This window comes from Populus trichocarpa, chromosome 10, assembly GCF_000002775.5.
Source record: "Populus trichocarpa isolate Nisqually-1 chromosome 10, P.trichocarpa_v4.1, whole genome shotgun sequence".
Classification (NCBI taxonomy): domain Eukaryota; kingdom Viridiplantae; phylum Streptophyta; class Magnoliopsida; order Malpighiales; family Salicaceae; genus Populus; species Populus trichocarpa.
Window position 1 is genome coordinate 4598950 of NC_037294.2, and position 14266 is coordinate 4613215.

The 14266-nt window shown below is 33.3% G+C and overlaps 1 protein-coding gene across 1 annotated transcript; it reads right to left on the reverse strand.

The window, feature by feature from the left end:
- Window positions 1-7301: 7301 nt before the first annotated feature.
- Window positions 7302-9964, reverse strand: LOC7497971 (uncharacterized). The gene has a single exon (XM_052456092.1). The coding sequence runs from the start codon at window positions 9599-9601 to the stop codon at window positions 7721-7723; it is 1881 nt and encodes a 626-aa protein (XP_052312052.1). The 5' UTR covers window positions 9602-9964; the 3' UTR covers window positions 7302-7720.
- Window positions 9965-14266: the final 4302 nt, after the last annotated feature.

The window sequence follows — 14266 nt, forward strand, 5'->3', positions numbered from 1 at the left end:
AATTTATTAATGATAATAATAATAATAAATTTTCATTTTACCCTTCAAATCAATTCTATGTTTTTTTTTCCATATTGATAATAAATTTTTTTATTAATTATAATAAAAATAATATTATTAATAACACAAATAATAATATTTTTAATATTAACAATATTAATTATAATAACAATAACAATATTTCTTATACAAAAAATAATATTTTTAATATTTACAATACAATGATATTGGATCCAGCTACCCAGCCAGACCCAAGATCGGTGGTCTGCCAGGGTAGCCAGACCCAGCCTTTTTTGAATTGTTGTTGGGTCTGATGGGTCAGAAGAGATCCAGGCACGCAGAGCCACTGTTATTAAACCCGGCCCGGCCCAGCGGGTCGACCCGGGACCCGGTCGACCCGGTGGCTGGACCGGTCCGGGTTTAACAAAAGACCGGCTGTGGCAACAGCCTGGCCAAACCCGGGCGACCCGGTGGGTTGACCCGGGACCCGGGCGAACCCGGACGAGACCCGGTTTTTTTTTTTTTTCAAATGTGGGATTTAAAACACATTAGTATATATACTCTATGTTCCCAAGAAAAAAGTCATGTTTTTTCAATGTGGGATAAAAAACCTTTTGGTTTAAATACTTCAACTTAAAAGGATAACATAGTATTTTTTCAATGTGGGGTTTGAAGCCCTTTCATATATATATACACTATGTTCCCATGAAAAAAACCATGTCTTTTCAATGTGGGATAAAAAACCTTTTGGTTTAAATACTTCAACTTAAAAGGATAACATAGTATTTTTTCAATGTGGGGTTTGAAGCCCTTTCATATATATACACTATGTTCCCATGAAAAAAACCATGTTTTTTCAATGTGGGATAAAAAAACCTTTTGGTTTAAATACTTCAACTTAAAAGGATAACATAGTATCTTTTCAATGTGGGATTTGAAGCCCTTTCATATATATACTCCATGTTCCCATGAAAAAAGTTATGTTTTTTCAATGTGGGATAAAAAACTTTTTAAAATATTCTTTTAAATTTCATAATTTGTATAATCTATATTTACATGGATTTTTTCATATGAAATATTAAAACTTTATTTTTTTTTTTAATTTTTCCGGGTTAATCCGGGTTGACCCCTGAAACCCGGGACCCGGCCCCTTGGCCGGGTCAACCCCCGGGCCGGGTTTAATAACTATGCGCAGAGCTGTAAACCACAGGCTACCGGGTCTGCAGAACACAGGCGTGCGATTCAGGCTTAATGAGTCCTGCCTCAGACCCAAGAGAATTGGGTCCTATTGCAGAACCCATCAGCTTTAGGTCCAATCACTAGGACCCCTTAGCCTTGGGTCTTGACGTCAGACCCAAGAGAATTGGGTCCTGGTGCAACACCAAAGATACTTGGGTCTGGCCTTGTCAATGGACCCATCAGCCTTGGGTCCTGCGTAGACTTAAGAAAGGTAGGTACGAACATAGGACCCATTACATTTGGGTCCCGAAGATAGACCCATTACATTTGGGTCTGAACGATGGACCCATTGCATATGGGTCCGGACGATGAACATATAGACTTGGCGGGCGATCAAATCCAGGGGAACATGGACTTGGTTGGGGACCAAGTCCACGGGAGTCCTGGACTTGGCTGGCGACCAAGTCCAGTGTACCTGGACTTGGCAAGGGACTAAGTCTAGGGTACATGAACTTGCTGCAAAACCCCATCGCAGGTCAGAAGAGACTCGACAGGTGGGTTTGCCCCCAGTGCACGGGTCTGCAGACCCCAGGCATGTGGTTCTGCAACCCGCTTGCGCTGGTCTGACCCACCGCCCAGGTATGCAACCCTTGCACGTCTACAGACCTTGGGGCGCGGGCTTGTAGACCTACCCGCTTGTGTCTGCAACCAGGTGTGCGGGCCAGTCCCTATCGCCCAGGGCTGGGCAGACCCAGTGTCCGGTGTCTGCAACCCGGAGTCGCGACTAAGCGCGTGGGTCTGCCTAACGTTAAGTGTTTGTATCCATGTTCTTATATTTTTTAAAATCTTAAAAAAAAAATTATGGTTTTTCTTTGATGACAATAACAATTTTAATTTTTAACTAATGATGATAACAACAACAATAATAATAGTAATATTAATTCTTAATTTTACCCTACAAATCAAATCTATTTTTGCTTTTCAATATTTTTAATATTTTCTACAAATTTATTAATTATTATATGAATAATATTAATTATAATCAAAATTATAATATTTATAATAAAAATAACGGTATTTTTAATATTAATAATATTAAGTATAATAAAAATCATAATATTTATATCATAATAATAATATTCTTAATATTAATACTTTTAATTATAATAAAGATAATAATATTTATAATACAAATAATAATATTTATCATATTAATAATAATATTAAACTTGTCCTGCCAAAGTTTTTATAGTAATATTTTTTTAAAAAAAATTACTAACTATTAACGATAACAACAACAACAATAATAATTGTTATTATATTTGTTTTCATTTTTCTTCTCTGCAAGGTCTGCAGACCCAGCCTCACGGGTCTCCAACCCCTAGGGGGGTTTGCAGAACCCAGGTGCAGGTCAGAAGAAACCCTGGCGGGCGAGTCTGCACCCAGCGCGCGGGTCTACAGATCCAATTGAGCGGTTCTGCAAACTAGCTCGCTTGGGTCTACAGCTAGTGCCTGAGGTATGTAGCCTTACCATGCCCCACCAAACAAATTTGTTATTCTTCGCTGCGGGGTCTGCAGACCCAGGAGAGCGAGGCTATAGTCTCATCATGCCCTACTAAGCCGGTTTGTTTCTGCGTTTTAAAAGCGCTTTTGACAAAATTTGAAATTTTTTATTTTTTATTAATTTCAAATTAATATGTTTTTAGTGTTTTCAAATCATTTTGATGTGCTGATGTCAAAAATGATTTTTAAAAAATAAAAAAACATTATTGACATGCATTTTGGCACGAAAAGCTATTTGAAAAGCAACCGCAACCACACTGCCAAACAAACCCTAAATAGTAAAATCATTCACAGTTTACAGTAATTCACTCTATAGTAGAACCTTGATACCTTTTAGTTATAACTAGTTAGATGACCCCGCGCGATGCTGCATGTCAATTTGTTTTGCATAAAAAATATATAAAAAAGTTAAGATCTAAAAGTGTTAGGTGTTTTTGAAAAGCTATACCCAAGAGTCTTGGGTGTGGCTGCAACGCCTGACTCAAGAGTAATATTTATAATATTAATAATAACATTAAACTTGCATGACCCAAGTTTAAGTGGGTCTGGTTGCAATACCAGACCCAATAGTCTTGGATGTAGGTTTGGCTGTAAGGTCGTGTCATAAAAGTGTGGTAATTAAATAGATTAATTAAAAAGAAAAAAAACCAAAAGGAAGAAAAAAACTAATGAAGAAAAAGAAAAAAATTTGAATTAACTAGGTTAACCCTTCAAACCAGGTTAACCCGTCAAACCTTGGATTCGTGTCGTGAAAGTTTGATAACTAAATAGAAAAAAAAAATTTGACGGGTTAACACAGAATTAACTGGACTAACTCATCAAACTAGTTTAACTCGTCAAACCCGAGATCCGTGTCATGAAAGTTTGATAACTAAATAGAAAAAAATTGAACATTAACAAACTAAATTAAACAAAAAAAATTAATTGAAAAGGAAAAAAAACAAACAAAAAGGCATCAGCCTTTCACTGTGGACTGCACTGTGCAGTCCACAGTCAAAGGCATAAAAACAATAAAAAAATAAATAATAAAGGCATTAGTCGATAACTAAATAGAAAAAAAATTAATATTGATGAACTAAATTAAATAAAAAATATTAAATAAAAAGAAAAAATAAGAGAAAAAAAACTTATAAGAAAAAAAAAACTAATGAAGAAAAAGAAAAAAAAAATCTAAATTAACTGGGTTAACCTGTCAAACTTGAGATCCGTGTCATGAAAGTTTGATAACTAAATAGAAAAAAATTTAATATCAACAAACTAAATAAAAAAAATTAATTAAAAAAAGAAGACATCAGCCTTTTCATAGTGGACTGCACTATGCAGTCCACGGTGAAAGGCATAAAAAAAAGCAAAAAAAAAAAAAACTAAAGGCATCAGCCTTTTCACTGTGGACTGCATACAATATTAAAATATGAATCGGAAGAACAAAACTAATGAGAAAAAAGAAAAAAAATGTGAATCAACTGGGTTAACTTGTCAAATCAGGTTAACCCGTCAAACCTGGGATTCGTGTCATGAAAGTGTGACAACTAAATAGAAAAAGATTTAATATTAATGAAATAAATTAAAAAAAAAGATTAATTAAAAAGGAAAAAGCAAAGAGAAAAAAAACCTACAGGAAGAAAAAAACTAATGAAGAAAAAGAAACAAAATCTGAATTAACTGGGTTAACCCGTCAAACCTGGGATTCGTGTCATGAAAGTCTGATAATTAAACATAAAAAATTTAATATTAAGAAACTAAATTAAAAAAAAATTAATTAAAAAATAAATAAATAAAAGACAAAAAACAACTAAAGGCATCAGCCTTTTCGCTATGGACTGCATACAATATTAAAATATAAAATCGAAGAACAAAACTAATGAGGAAAAAGGAAAAAAATGTGAATCAACTGGGTTAAGCTGCCAAATCAGGTTAACCCGTCAAACCTGGAATTCGTGTCATGAAAGTATGATAACTAAATAGAAAAAAGATTTAATATTAATGAAATAAATTAAAAAAAAGATTAATTAAAAAGAAAAAAGCAAAGAGAAAAAAAACCTACAAGAAGAAAAAAACTAATGAAGAAAAAGAAAAAAAATCTGAATTAACTAGGTTAACCCGTCAAACTTAGGATCCGTGTCATGAAAGTCTGATAATTAAACATAAAAAATTTAATATTAAAAAACTAAATTAAAAAAAAATTAATTAAAAAAAAAAAAACTAAAGTGGACTGCATACAATATTAAAATATGAAATCGAAAGAACAAAATTAATGAGGAAAAAGGAAAAAAATGTGAATCAACTGGGTTAACCTGCCAAATAAGGTTAACCCGTCAAACTTGAGATTCGTGTCATGAAAGTGTGATAACTAAATAGAAAAAAGATTTAATATTAATGAAATAAATTGAAAAAAAGATTAATTAAAAAGGAAAAAGCAAAGAGAAAAAAAACCTACAGGAAGAAAAAAACTAATGAAGAAAAAGAAAAAAATCCGAATTAACTGGGTTAATCCGTCAAATCTGAGATCCGTGTTATGAAAGTCTGATAATTAAACATAAAAAATTTAATATTAAGAAACTAAATTAAAAAAAAAATTAATTAAAAGATAAAAAAAATAAAAAAAATTAAAGGCATCAGTTTTTTTTTTTTTTTTGTTATGGACATTTATAATTTTATTTAATTTAACGACACTTGTCTAACAAGGGATTTTGCAGAGTATAATACACGGCCAGGCTGTCTCATCAGTCTTCAAAAGTAAAACCACTTGATTTTAGCCTTCGTACAACCTCAGATCATTAATATTACAGTCTCATTTTTTGTTTGTTTTTATAATTCAAGAATATATATATTTTTAATCCGTTCGATAGTTAAATATTTTTATTTGATTTGTACATATTTGTTTAATGATTTCATCCAAAGAACAAAAATAAGCATTAATATGACTTAAACAATTTAATCGTCCAACCATTATAATTTTTTATTAAGTTTTTCAATTTGCAAATTTTTAGGGATTAGTGTATTGTTCTATAACCTAACGTTAATCTAAAAGAAAAAAAAAAAAAAAGAAGATTAGTGTATTGTTCGTTCCCAGATCAGATCAGTAGTTGGTCCCATTTACTTTGGGACATTATGATCGAATGCAGCGCACCTCTATTTGTTTTTATTCGTGGAGAAAAATTAATTTTTTTTATTTGTTTTAAATTAATTTTTTTTGATATTTTTATATTATTTTGATAATATACTGATATCAAAAATAATTTTTTAAAAATAAAAAAAATATTATTTTAATATATTTTTAAATAAAAAAACTTTAAAAAATAATCACAATATTTAACATAAAATCAGATTGCCTGCAACAAAGCAAACATCAACTACTAAACTAGAAAAGACTCCCAAAGGTCATTTTCACTTCTCTTTGTATTTCAAACAAGTCAATCAATACAGGATTATAGAAGTCTCTCTGCTTTTCCTTTTTTCTTCTTCTTCAATAAACGAATCCACTTTATGTCAAACCTATATATTAAAGTGCCACCGAAAGTCAAGCGTATTGATCAAACAAGTGAAATTAAAAAAAAAAAAAAATTGCCAGCTAAATTTCATGGGATCCATCATTTTCGAAATACACTTGCTTTTTAGGTGTTTGTTTACCTGAAAAGTTATCTTCTAAAAATTAATTTTTAAATTTTTCTGTGTTTATTTACTATTAGAAAAGTTGGTTAACGAAAAACACTTTCTAGTCAAATGAGAAAATTTAGCTTGATTTTCAGGAAAGTGTTTTCCTTTTATTTTAGACGGAAAACATTTTTCAGAATTTGTGAAAAATTTAGAAATATCATATTATTAGCTGATTATATCAAATTTGATCCTCAAACTTTTGATTGATATATATTTTGTTTGAATCTTTTTTTTTTCAATTTCATCCCTTAAAATTTGATTTAATTTTATTTTTATATTAACTTTGATCCTTATTTTTATGATTGTTATTTGCTTTTCTCTTATATTTTTTTAATTGAAATTTTTTATCTATCAAATTTGATTCTCATTCTTTTGATTTTGATTGTTATTTATTTTATTTGAAATAATTTATGAAATTACAATTATTATTATTTTAATTTCATTATCTTTCAATTTTTTTATTTGTTAGATTCGATCTCCATTATTTTCATTATTATTTATTTTATTTGAGATAATTTATGAAATTAAATTTTTTTCAATTTTATTCTCATTCAACTTTTTAATTTATAAGATTTGTTCCTTATTATTTTAATAAACTTGAAGAAAAAATAAAACATTAATAAACTATTTTTCAACTCATTTTCCATAACATAACCAAATACTGGAAAATATTTTCCAACTTATTTTCCATGACACTACCAAATATCGAAAAATAATTCACTTTCCAGGAATTCACTTTCCAAAGAAATTATTTTCCAAATAAAAAACTACTTTTCAGCAAAAAAACAGGGCCTTAGTTCCTATAAACCAACTGCTATAAAGTGGCCTGCAGAGCACATAACAACTGCTTGATTGCCTTGAAGCACATTGCTTGCACGATTCACTTGCAGAAAACTGCTAAATCAAGTGCAAACTCACTTATGATGCATTTCATGCATATGATGAGCTTATACCACCAAGCAGTTTTTGATGCCTGAACTGCAGATTTCAACAATGCAATGAAATGAACTTCTTAAAACAACACTGAATTCCTACCAAATCTATGTAATAATTACAATAGACAATGATAATATATACCTTTGTACAACATTGCATCTATAAACAAATAAAGAATCCCAATCCTAACTGAAAGTGTGGTGTGAACCAAAATGTGAAAATCACTACGTCTTGAATTTACCTCCAAATGCCCGCAGCCCATATCAACATAAATTTTTAGCTTTGCCTGCAACTCCTTGCACTGGCTAGTTCTGCAAAGCTGGCAACAGTGCTCCTCACTGTTTATAGACAGCCAAAAGAATAAATCAACCACCTCCTTCACTTGCTATTTTGAACACAGAGCATTGAGCAGCACATGAGCCAACATGAGGTCGACAAAATACTGGTGGCCAATTACACCATCCCTCCACTTCATCTTTGCTGGACCTCTGCCATAGTGTACTCCGTCATTGCACCGATTGTCAAAATGCCATGGAAAAGTCATATCAAAGTCATCTATCACACCAGTAACCAACCCAGCTTGCCTAAATTTCTCTAAAGCAACCCAATTATATACCTCCATCTTGTTCGGATTAAATTGCAGTGTCCTTGCATACCCACCGGTGGCTACCGTTGTCCGGTAAAAGATGAGTGGAACTGCCAATCCTCTCCGCCTCACCGAATCCATAACTTCTTTCCAGAATGATGCTGCATAGTCAGCTCCCGCCGTATATGATCTCAAATTTCGCCAATGCACACCATCATGTAAACCTGAATTCATGATTATAGTGTCTGGCAACGTGTCCTCTGAGAAGTACTTCTTCAACAAATTCCTAAATCCTTCATCCGCCAAGGAATTAAATCCTTCATAATTCAGTGTTTCATTCCAATGACCATTGAAAATGCTAGTAATCCGAACAGTCTGAGAAGCATCGTTCGGGTTTGAAAAGTTCATATCAAACCGTCTAGGAACTGATGGTATTTGAGGCAAATCCAACACAAAATTGAGCATGTTTCTTATAGTATCAACATGATTTGAATCACCCCAAAAGAAAATCCACCGATTCTTCAAGCAATTCCAAGAAGAATCAGCTGAAAACAGCCTAAATGAACAATGACTAGAATACACCCAGCCATTACTCTCTAACATCCCTAAAGAACCACTACACCAAGGACTTTGGCATGGAAAATCTGGCGCGAGACAGCGGTACCGGCCATCATTACTAATTTGACAGCCATCATTTTTACCATACCTAGTCCACCTTCCTAACCAAAGATCTCTAATGAAATCAGATTTTTGACAAGTTTTAATCTTTGGCAATTGAGTGTGACCTTTAACAAACTTGATTTGAAACTTACGCAATTGTTTATCAAACGCAAATCTCCACGGTGAAAATTTAAGACCTTCAAAATGCCTATAGAGCAAAATAACAGTAAGATTATAATCACCAGCAAAATCAGGATGAACTTGAAGCGAAATAGAGTAAGACCCATTTCCAAAATCTCTGACTAAAGGCCTTGATTTCCATGTCTCCCCTGAAAGATCGGTCTCAAAATAATCTCCACCTAAACAAACAAGATTATTGGACTCATCCAGTGCTTGAAAACCAAATTCATGACGATCACCAGCTGTCAACTCAATCAAATCTTTATCATCCAATCCAGGAATCACGATCTCCACTGTACGTGACTCTCTACAAGGCTCCCCTCCGGAGGCTAACCACCTTGAAAGAAGATATGCAGTCAAGTTTGGCTCCAATTCAGTTAATACCCACTTCACATTACCACCTGATTGATGCCTTCCTGGGGCTGGATTCTCCAAAACTCCATCTGAATGATTCTGAGGAAAAGAAACATTCTTGTCGTTGTTTAGTACCATGTTAAATCTAGGAGGGGCACTGGTATTATTGTTGTTGGTCTCTTGGGCTAATGGGGTGTCTGCTGTGACGTTCTTTGTGATTGTAGAGAAGTTTTGAAGGGTTTGTTGCTGCTGCTGCTGCTTCTGCTCGGTTAGATTTGTGAGAAGGTGTTGTGTGTGAGGGTTAATGGTCAAATATTGCTTGGCGAACCTTCTTGATTCTACAACGCTTTTAATGGTACCGCCATCCATGCTCCAAACAACAACCATGACAAAGAAAACAAAAGCTGTGAGCATGTGAAGACGCCATTGAAGCACAAAGTTTGAACGGTAAAAAAGCCATGATTGGTTCTCTCCCTTTTCAGGCATATCTGCTAAGAAAAAACACAAGAAAAGAAACAAAAGAAAGAGAAATTTGACAAAAACAAGAAGTAGTATGCAAGTAAAGAGTTTTGTCTGGGAGACAATTATTTGACGACAAGAAGTCTAAATTGCACAACACACCAATAAAGATTTAATCTTCTTCTAAAAAAACAATAAGCCTCGATTTTCTCGAGATGATAAACAAGGGAGGAGGTGTTGTAGGCTTACCTATTATTATTATTATTATTATTAGAAGCCCGTTTGAGAGCTGAAAATTTCTCTGTCAACCGAAAACGAAGGCAATGCTGTTATTATTAGTAGCAAGTTCAGCAGTAGATTTTGCCTTTCCTTTCCTTTCCTTTCCTTTCTTTTATTAGTTCTATCTGCCTGTCCGTTGTTACAATTGTCAAGGTAAAAAAAGAGAATAACACGGGGTTCGTTGTTAAACTGGGAAAGCCGTGTAGTTTGTAGACAGATAAATTCCCTTCAAGTGGCAATCAATTCGGTTAACAATTATATCACAATCTTTTTCATGCTAGAGGTACTGACCCAATATCAACGTTAATCGAAAAATTATATCACAATCTTATGAGATAGAGACATGTTAAACAACATTTGACAAAATTATTGAAAAACTCAAATTAATTATTTATGATTTTAAAGGTAAATATTACACTTACTCTAAACGAACTCGTGATGTAAAGTGTTATAAATGTTAAGAGAACAAATATTATGTTTTAGGGTATCCAAACAAGAGAATAATAGTGATGAGAGACAATGGAGAGGTATAATCTGAAAGTGACAAATTTGAATATGAAAACATGTCATCATTGGATGATAGTGAAGAACATGAGTTAGAATTTTCAGTTAGGAAGTCTATAGTTATAGGGTGTACACTTCAGGTTTAGATAAGGAAGATGAAAGTGATCGGAAAGGAAAAACATCTTCCATACGCGATACTATATACAAAACAAGGTGTGCAATTTAATTATACTAATGTGGCTAGTACTACCCTTATTAGTAAACTGAATTTGTGTATTGTTAAGCATATTAGACCTTATAGATTGCAATGGTTGAATGATAGTGGTAAAGTGAAGTGACTAAGCAGGTTGTGGTTTCATTTTCGATTAGAAAGTATGTTGATAAAGTTATGTGTGATATGGTATCAATGCAAGCAAGTTACATCTTATTGGGGAGACCATGATAATATGATAGGAAAGCAATTCATGATGGGGTTAAAAATAGACATACCATTGTAAAAGATGGTAAAACCATCACTCTTATACCTTTTTCACCCAAACAGGTGTATGGTGATCAAATAAAGCTAAAAGGTGAGCATGAGACTATATGGAAAGAAAATCAAGGTGAGGAACAAGGGGATAGAAGACCATCAGATTCGGCTAAAACCCAAAGCACTACTATAACCCATTAAGCCACCCATCCAAACACAAACAAACTTTCAACCAACACTAAAAAAAATCAGACCACTCAGGGATTACCCAAAAACATCCAAATCTGGCCAAGAGTGAAGGTAAGACATGAGGAGTTGATGCGACCTTGTGATCACGCAACCCACAATCAAGATTGAGATCTGATCTTGGAAACCCAAAATAGGTCTGATAGGAGTGTGACACAATGAAAACCTGCCCCAAGGCACCAACACTATTGAAATGAAGTAGAATGACGCCATAAAGCCAGTTAATCTTCGATAAGTCAGATTCAGTTCGTTCAAGAACTGAAGAATGCAAGAATCACTCTCACACGTTAAAACTGAAGAATTCAAGAATCACACTCCCCAAAATTCTGGTTACATGTGTTTAAATAGTTCTTAAAAATTAACCCTAATGGATCTACCCTAGTTGGCTGAATTGACCCACATACAAAACTAACCAAAAAACCCTAAATTAAAAAGCCTATAGCCTGATCCAAACAAGCCTTGGATCCTAGCTGAAAAATAAAGTATTACTTAAGCCCAAATATGAAAGAAAATAATAAAAATAACAAATCTTTCATTAAATACCACAACCCTTCTTTTCTTGTGTAGCTAGGATGAATAATGAATCCTTATAAAAAAAGGATTCTAAAACATTAATGAATTCTCGCTTGTGAAACCTAAGAACAAATTATACCAAAAAAAAGAGAGGGGGATTTATAATAATTTAAATTTTTATAATACAAAAATAGTGTAACTACAAAAAATAATAATGATAATAATTATGGTGATAAAATTTAATAGTTTTGGAGAAACAAAAAGGGGCTTGATTGAAAAAAATGGAGAAAGATGGGGCCAAAATAGAATTAAGAAGAAATAAGACTATAAATATCCCATTCCTTCTCTCTCCCATGACCAGCTGGACAACATCAAGAAAGGAAAAAAATTTCAGATTTTCCTTCATCAAGCCTAGGAGAAAACACCTAAGTTAGTATACCTACATTAAGTGGAGAAAACACACCTGGGCAGAGGATTTACAAGAAGAAAAATGAAGAATTTATGAAGAAAAAAGGGGGAAGGGAGGGTCGGCTGCAGGTGAAGAAAAATGAGTTGAGAAACCTTAATCAAACTAGAAATTAAACCTAAATTTCCCTCAAGTATGTAGTTCTAAGCAAATTGTGAAAGCCAATTTAAATTCAATTAAGAATTGTGTAGTAATTTGAAGTTGAAAAATTAGGGTTCTTGAGTAAAAAAATTGGGGGAATGCAGAAATGAATGGAATTAAGTGGATGGGAGTTGCATAAGTTACCTAAAAGGATGAAATTATACAAAGAAGATTAAAACAAAACCCATAGACAAATGAGCAAGAGTGGCCGACCAAGGTGGGTTAGAGAGGAAGGGGAGAAATTCTGATTTTTCCTTGTTGTTCCATAAGAACATTGAAACATATTGTCATGGGGTAAACAATGATGAAATGTTGTGGATGAGTGTCTAAAAAGAGGAAGGGAACTCTTAATTCCCTTAAGCCAAATTCGACCAAGAGCCAAATGAGGGAGAGAAGAAAAAAAAACTCTGGTATGTTGTGTGTTCATGATGCATAAATTAGGGATAGTGGAAAGCTCAATTGAAAATAATCAACGAATCTTGTCAGATTCATCACCTCCTTTCCAGAGGAGATTCGGGCCCCATAAAAACAAAATTTAGGGACAATCTCTCATAAGAGTTTTAGCTGGGAGTGTTAGCTTTTCAACGAATCCAACCCTGTCTAATTTAGAGTTTTGGAACTCCAAATACAAATAAAAATCTGAGGGGAGGTCAAGCTGTCACCCTTGTTGGCAGATTCAGCCAAGTCGATAAAACGACAAAATAGCCATATTAAAGGTAGAATTCGTTTTCTTACCCTTCGTAAAGTGTAACATCTCCCGTTTCGGGATAAAAACAACAATCTCATGTCAACCGAAAGACAGAGTATATATATATATATATATATATATATATATATATATATATATATTCATGGTGTTCGTATTAAGTCTACCGAAATTTTGACGGAGTCTACCCTATACCAGAAGGTCCCAAGTTATCGACATTTAACCTGTTTACACTTCTAATAACCCGAATCTCCTAACCCAATCCCGACCCAATCATCTTGGTCTCAATTCCTCAAACATCATCATACATATCAACCCTATATTTATGATATACATTATATAACAAATATCATTATGGATGGATAAAAATATAAATACGCATACATGAAACATGATTATATGAACGGCAGAGTTAAGTTCGTTTAATCAAGTTTTAACATTAATTATACAAATTAAGTTATACAAACATTTCCATGTTTACAAAAATACAATGGTATACTCCCTAGAACCTAGATTACAAGAAGTGAACATAAGCTAGGATTTACTCTTGTCGTGTATGCGATGGTCCTGAAACAAAATATATATTATTAAAAACATGAATATCACAATAAATATAACAACACAAATATCTAACAATTTAAAAAGGGCAATATGCATTCATATTTTGTTCACTTCTCCCTTCTGGTTTTCATTAGAATCTCTTTCTTGTTCAACTACTAAAAACCGTTTCCCCTCTCATTATCAACCTCCATTCTTGATTTTATAAGATCAATCATGATTATTTCTGCTTAATACATTACCAATACCAATTTCACTGGTATCATCATCATCACCCGTAGGAGTCGATGCAAGGTGATCCCCTTACCCGGGATCCTAACATACATTAAATGTATGCTAGCCAATACATGATAATCCCCTTAACCGGGATCTTAACATACATAAATGTATGTTAGCCAATACATGGTTGATTCCATTACCCGAGATCCTAACATACCCTAAGTATATGCTAGCCAATACATGGTTGATCCCCTTACCCGGGATCCTAACATACACTAAATGTATGCTAGTTCACGCCCCAAATCACACATCTCATATTTCCTTTGTCAGCGATAATTTCATCACTTGACAATTCACACAATAACTTTTCACTTTAAATACACATACATTCAGAATATTATCCAAAATATCAACATCATTACACAAACTTTCCTCCTTTCACCTAATATTCAACATTCGGTAATTCACATTTCATATCGGTAACATATTAAATCATGAAATTTAACTAGAAAGTATAGGTGTGATTCACCTACCTGCAATGGGATGCTCTACTCATGCTCCCTGCTGCTATTGTTGCACCACGCCTGTAGT